Here is a 6,382-nt window from a genome sequence, read left to right on the forward strand (position 1 = left end):
GCTTCTTTCACTCAGCATAATTCTTTTTTTTTTTTGAGTTTTTTCCATGGTTATAATCATATTTCATTCCTTTGTCTTGCTGAGTGGTATTCCATTACATAGCTATAAAACAATTTGTTTATCTATTCACATGTTGATGTACATTTCTGTTAGTCCCAGGTGGGGCTGTTACAAATAAAGCTGCTACAAACAGGTGTGAATAAGATTTTTTATAGACATGCTTTCATTTCTCTTGGGTCAATATCTGGAAGTGGAATGACTGGAGCACATGTTAGGTGTATATTTGACTTTGTTTAACTTTTTTATTTTTTCTAGTAGCTTTTTTGTAGATTCCCTTAGAAATTATACTCAGCCAATTATGCTGTCTGTGAATAAAGATAGTTTCGCGGATCTTCGTGAGGCCTGGCCGGGCTTGGAGGCGTGGCCGCAGCCGGGAAGTCTGCAGCCGGAGTGCCGCGCTCAGGCACTACCCGGCCGGGCCGTGAGCCGACAGCGGCCACGGCAGCGAGGCGTCCCGGATGCCGGTTGGGGCTCTGCTCCGCAGAGCAGAGGCTGCGCCAGGGCCGCGGGCCGGGTAGAAGGCCGGCGGGCCCGCTCCCCGCCGCGCGGTGAATGCGGCGGCGGCAGCGATGGACGCCCTAGAGGAAGAGAGCTTCGCGCTGTCCATCTCTTCCGCCTCTGATGCAGAATTTGATGCTGTGGTTGGATATTTACAGGACATTATCATGGATGATGAGTTCCAGTTATTACAGAGGAATTTCATGGACAAGTACTACCAGGAGTTTGAAGATACAGAAGAGAATAAGCTCACCTACACACCTATTTTTAATGAATATATTTCTCTGGTAGAAAAGTATATAGAAGAACAGCTGTTGGAGCGGATTCTTGGATTTAACATGGCAGCTTTCACTACAACTTTACAGCACCATAAAGATGAAGTGGCTGGGGACATTTTCGACATGCTGCTCACCTTTACGGATTTTCTGGCTTTTAAAGAAATGTTTCTGGACTATCGAGCAGAAAAAGAAGGCCGGGGACTGGACTTAAGCAGCGGTTTAGTGGTGACTTCATTGTGCAAATCATCTTCTATGCCAGCTTCCCAGAACAATCTGCGGCCCTAGGTCCCACCTCCAGGTAATGGAATCTTCCTAGACATCACCAGCCCAATAGACTGGGAGAGGCTTTGGCTAATGACGTCAGAAGAATACATCTTGGAAAGACTGACTTGATTCTGCAACTCTTCATTAATGTTAAGTATTGATGGGTCAGAAGAAAATCACCTGACCTTCCTGGGACACATTCTTGTCTTCAGTAACCCTAGTACTCCTCCCCAAGTAGACACCTCAGGAGCTTCTGAGTCTGGCTCCTGCAGCAAGCCCAAGTGCAGCATTCCACCTGGGGGGCACTTCCCTAGCATACGTGTTGGTGTGCCCTTGTTGGAAGAACCCACCGTCACCAACTCTCCTGGCCCAGCAGGCCTTGCATGTCCCACCAGGCTTTTTATGCACTCACAGCTTTTTATATGGCTCAGTTTCAGTCCTGCAGCCTCAATGGGGTTTTTGACTGGGAGTATTTATCTAGGGTTTAACTCATGTTAGCTGCCCATCTCAAGATTTCTGAAAATCCTCTCATCACAGCTAGTCTTGGCTATAGGAATCAACTTAGATCTCCTTTACCTAAAACGTACTTGTGAAAATCAGTTCCTAGTCTTACATGTGCAGTCCTTGTTAGCACTGTCTTCTGACGTAGTCCCACTGTTTCTATAACACTCGTTTATGTGTTTTTGAAAAAATATTTTTATAGACAAACACTCAGGCTAACTTAGTGGATATAATCTTGGAACTTCCATGATTACCCACTTCAAGATCAAAGTATTATATGCTGTGTGCTTTTTAGCTGTTAGTGCTAAGAAAGCAAAAATGCTTTCTATGTTGGTGTTCCTGTTTTACTGGGCACCAATGAATGTATGCTGGAAGTAGTCTAAAAGGTATCCTTTTCTTAGAGCATGTTAGTATTTATGCAGGTTTGCTTAAAACCCTTTCTGTGTAAATTAGCTCCTTAGGTTTTCTGTTGGGATAGGGGCTCTGCCCTTCCTTCTTGCTGTCAAAATAATCCTACCATGATAGTATTGCACTGGTCTAGCTCGGTAGGAGATAGCAAACAGCTTTACTGGTCATCTGTCTGCTTGGATTTAGTACATTGGTTTAGTACAATGTTTGATAGAACATTACTGACCAGAAAACATGGATGTCACATCTCTAGAAAGAAAAACCGTAGTAGTTCAGTTCCCAGTGTGTACCTGGTTTTGTTTTTTGTTTTTATTTTTCAAGTAAAAATAAGAATCTCTACTGACTTTTCACTTGGCTCTTCTGGTTTTAAAGGATGAATAGGCTATGTGTTTTTCTGTACTGACGTGGCACTTATTAAATACTTTTGTACCATGAAAAAAAAAAAAAAGATAGTTTCGCTTCTGTGTTTCCAAACTGCATGTATTTTGTTTCTTTCTCATATTTTATCGCACTGGCTAGAGCCCCTATTACAACATTAAGTACAAATGGTAGGAGTCAAAATTCTTCCCTTATTCCTGAAGTTGGGAGAAAAGCATTCTGTCTTTTATCAAGTATGATATTTGATGTAGGTTTTTCTAGAGCACATTTATTAAGTTGAGGAATTCCCTTAAGGCCTAATTTGCTGGGAGTTTTTAATCAGGAATACATACTGAATTCTGTCAAATGGGTTTTTTTTTTGCACCTATAGAACTTACCCTCATTAATTAATCATCTGCTACTTGTGAATCTCTGTGGATACATTATTGATAAATTGTCACAACAAAATATTAAAGAAGATATCACTGTCATTTTGCAAATAATGAAACAAAGCTCACGAGTGTCTAGAAACTGAATGGCAGAGCTAATAGTTTTGAACACAGATCTGTCTAATAGCAAAAATCTGTTCCCCTTTTTTCTGCTATAGATTCTTTTCAGAGAAAGTTGAGGGAGAGATAGAGGGTGGCAAAATGACTTCTCAAATCTTTGAAATATTTTAAGACAGTCTTTGAACAGGTTCCTTACTTATGCAAATGGAACTAATAAAATAATTAAATAATTGCAGATTTGGCCCTTTCACCAAAGGAGGAAAGAAAGATATTCTAAAGGATACTCAAGCTGCAGTTCAGGAGCTGACCACCAGGTAGTGCCTTGACCATTCCCTTCAGACTATTTAGTAGGCACCTGAGGAGCAAAGAAAGCACCATACCAAGGATGACAAACATGTCTGGTTTCAGGTAAACGCTGGAACACTGAAACCTCATTCATGGCCACTGATCACATTTCTCTCTTCCTTGTAACTGGCTTGTAATAAAGCAGTCTGGAGCATACTTTTTCAGATTAACCAGTATAAGTGTTTCTCAAAAATTTTAAAATAGTATTGCCATGTAATCCAGCAATTCTCTTTCTGATCGTATACTCAAAAAATTTAAAAGAATTTGGATATATACCCCAAATATTGAGATATTTATATACATCCTTGTTTCTATCAAAAAGCAACCGTAATGTCCATCAGCAGATGAATGGATAGACAAAATGTGATGTATATCTACAATGGACTATTATTCAACCTTAAAAAGGTAAAAAAATTCTACAACATGGGTGAAATTTGAGGACATTATTATAAATGAAATGTCACAAAATGATCAATATTTTATAATTTGACTTGTACGAGGTATCTAAAGTGGTCAAACCTACAGAAAGAGAAAGCAGAGTGGTAGTGGCCAGGGGCAGGAGGAACAAGGGAATGAGGAGTTACTCTTTAATGAGTATAAATTTTCAGTTTTTCAAGATGAGAAGAGTACTGGAGATGGATGGTGGTGCTTGTTGAACAACAATGTAAAGCTACTTAGTATCACCAGATTGAACACTTAAAATTGTTAAATAGCAAAAATGCAGGCTAAAATGATAAAAATTTAATTTAAAAGAATTTAAGGAATTCATTTCAAGATTTATACTTTACACATCTGCTTCCAGATACAAATATAAGAGGGGGTTACAGGATCGCTTATCAATCATCCATTACCATTCAAATATTGAGGCCCTGAGAAAATGAGGTTAGAGGTGGAAGGAGGAAATTGGAGAGAAGGAGTATTTGGGATTGTGTAACACCGATTGGAAAAGAGGGCCTGGAGGTGTGCAAAATATGCCACATGATGGCAAAAATGCTTTTGAAGGAGTGGTGCAGCGAAGGGGCGAGAGAAGAGAAAGAAGGTAATTCCCATTCTGCTCTTTCTCAACGTCCTCTAAGAGGCACAAATTATTCATCCTTTTGTGGATAAGACTGATGGGAGGCAGTTAAACCTGGAAATTGAGATCTTTCATACTAGAGGTGTTAATAACATGGAACGAGTATTAGCACAACGTTTGTAACATATTAGGCACCTTAGAAAGTAAATGGGATTGCATTAATTCATCTAATAAACCTAAAATAAACTAATTCATTAAATGGTGTGTAACAGCATGATATTCAAAAAGAGGAAAACCACAGAGAGATTTGACCACATTCCTCATTCAAAATAATGTCGATAATATAATATGTATACACTAAGTATTTATTGAACAAATTGATCTGAAAGACCAACAATTCATACATATTTTTATTGATTTTTGAGTCACACATTTCTGAATTTCCCCAGTCAATTTTTCTAGCTCCATCTAATCACCAAATGGCAACGATTTTATGTGGTTATTTTTTGTCTTCAACAAGCAATTTAAACCCAAATACTCAGGGATAGGCATGTTTTTGATGAATGAGAGCTCTGGATGTGGTCTGTGAACTTAGAAAAATATTTTCTTAGAATGAGTGTTTTCCCTCTAACCCTACACCTTGGCTGCCACAGCCCAGACCACTTCCTGCCTGTGAAGGCAATTCCCTGCCCTGGTCCCCACAGCAGGTGGATGTATCAAGCAGAGCCCTGGGTTTTGGTACACCTCCCTCCAACACGTCTCTCACTGTGGGCCCCTCAGTGCACAGAAATACACTGCAGAGTCCTCCAGCTGCGAAGCTGAGATGACAAGTTTGATGGATTTTCTTGCCTTCTGGAAACTCAATGTGTAGCGACCTTCTCTGGTGTTTTGCTGGTTATAAGAGTCCTGACGAATGAGAAAAATCATGACCCCACTGCTGGGCTGCTTGTACCAGAAGAGACTATAACTTGGATCACTTGTGTCATAAGTGCAGTCCAGGGTCACAGCCTCCTTCTCCTGCACTGACATTGCTGGCTGGTCTTGAGTTACACTCTGGGCAATACTAGGTCCTATAGGAAAGACAAACAAACAAACAAACAAACAAAACATAGAAGTAAAGATTTAGGAATAAGTGGTATGGAATAAAGAAATTCTATTTTTTTTCCTGAGTACAGAGAACAGTGTTTATTTAACCACTTAAAATGCATATATAGGAAACTTCTCTATTTAGGAGCTGGTGGCTTGCACTCAGCATTGCACAGATAAAAATATATGACTTTCAACACAAATGTAAATACCTTCACATTTGAAAAATCAGAATTCTCTACACAAGTTTTAAGCTGACAGAATTCAACTTCTGAGTTTTCATATATAGCTTTAACTTGTATTAAACACATGTTTATTTACAACGTGGACCGAGAGTAAGGGGCTGTTAAGGCCATTTTCTCATTGTGAAACTGCAAAATATGTACATAAGTACAATCTAATATAGACAAAGTTTTGAAAAGTTATTCTCTTGGTTTAATGTGATTGAGCATCTGAACGGGAGTGGAGACAGCCTGTCGCAGCACCAAGAAGCCACGCCACTGGGACGTGTGCCCAGTCTTTGCACCCAGCAGGGCTGCTGCTAAGGTGGGCCGGGCCCAGGCCAGACTAAAGGGCAGGCGCCTCGCTGGCCTCTCTATTCCACTTCCAAATTCATCACATGGACCAGAGTCAACAACCATTTCCAGAGAAAGTCGAGTCCCTGGGCCAGTGGCTGTGGTGTGTACACTGAGGGCAGAAGGGCAGCCCTTCAGGGACCACGTTGCTCACCTCTGGTGCCTGCTGTGCCCAGGGTGGTCCCTATCATAGCGATGGCCTGTCTGCTCCTAAGGCCAAGAATGGTCCCGTCATTGGTCTCCATAGTAATGACTTTTTTCTTGTATTTTCCAGAACTATCTGCCCACTCCCAGCTACCCTTCCTTCCCAGGGTACCCATAAGACTGCCTGTTCCCCTGGTCCTTAGGTCATAGACGGGGCACCATCCCACAGGGGCCATCCTTACCTAGCCACACTGAAGCCACCACTACCTTCAGAAGACTGGAGAGAAGCATGTTTGAGGTCTTCCACCAGATGGAAGATATCTTCTTCAATTTCAAGACTGC

At 41.0% G+C, this 6,382-nt stretch overlaps 1 protein-coding gene and 1 gene segment (V, D, J or C); one reads left to right on the top strand and one right to left on the bottom strand.

The window, feature by feature from the left end:
* The first annotated feature begins 438 nt into the window (after nucleotides 1-438).
* LOC130844892 (ADP-ribosylation factor-like protein 2-binding protein) lies at nucleotides 439-1,290 on the top strand. Its single transcript, XM_057721215.1, has one exon. The coding sequence runs from the start codon at nucleotides 630-632 to the stop codon at nucleotides 1,119-1,121; it is 492 nt and encodes a 163-aa protein (XP_057577198.1). The 5' UTR covers nucleotides 439-629; the 3' UTR covers nucleotides 1,122-1,290.
* Nucleotides 1,291-4,997: 3,707 nt separating this feature from the next.
* On the bottom strand, nucleotides 4,998-6,382 carry LOC130844602 (T cell receptor alpha variable 14/delta variable 4-like). The segment is given in 2 exon segments: nucleotides 4,998-5,305; nucleotides 6,283-6,382. Coding segments are annotated over 2 exon segments (357 nt in total).

This window comes from Hippopotamus amphibius, chromosome 2 (genome assembly GCF_030028045.1).
Source record: "Hippopotamus amphibius kiboko isolate mHipAmp2 chromosome 2, mHipAmp2.hap2, whole genome shotgun sequence".
In the NCBI taxonomy this organism is placed as follows: domain Eukaryota; kingdom Metazoa; phylum Chordata; class Mammalia; order Artiodactyla; family Hippopotamidae; genus Hippopotamus; species Hippopotamus amphibius.

Bases quoted from the DNA above. Each gene is read 5' to 3' on its own strand.
- LOC130844892 (XM_057721215.1), top strand. From the start codon at position 630: ATGGACGCCCTAGAGGAAGAGAGCTTCGCGCTGTCCATCTCTTCCGCC.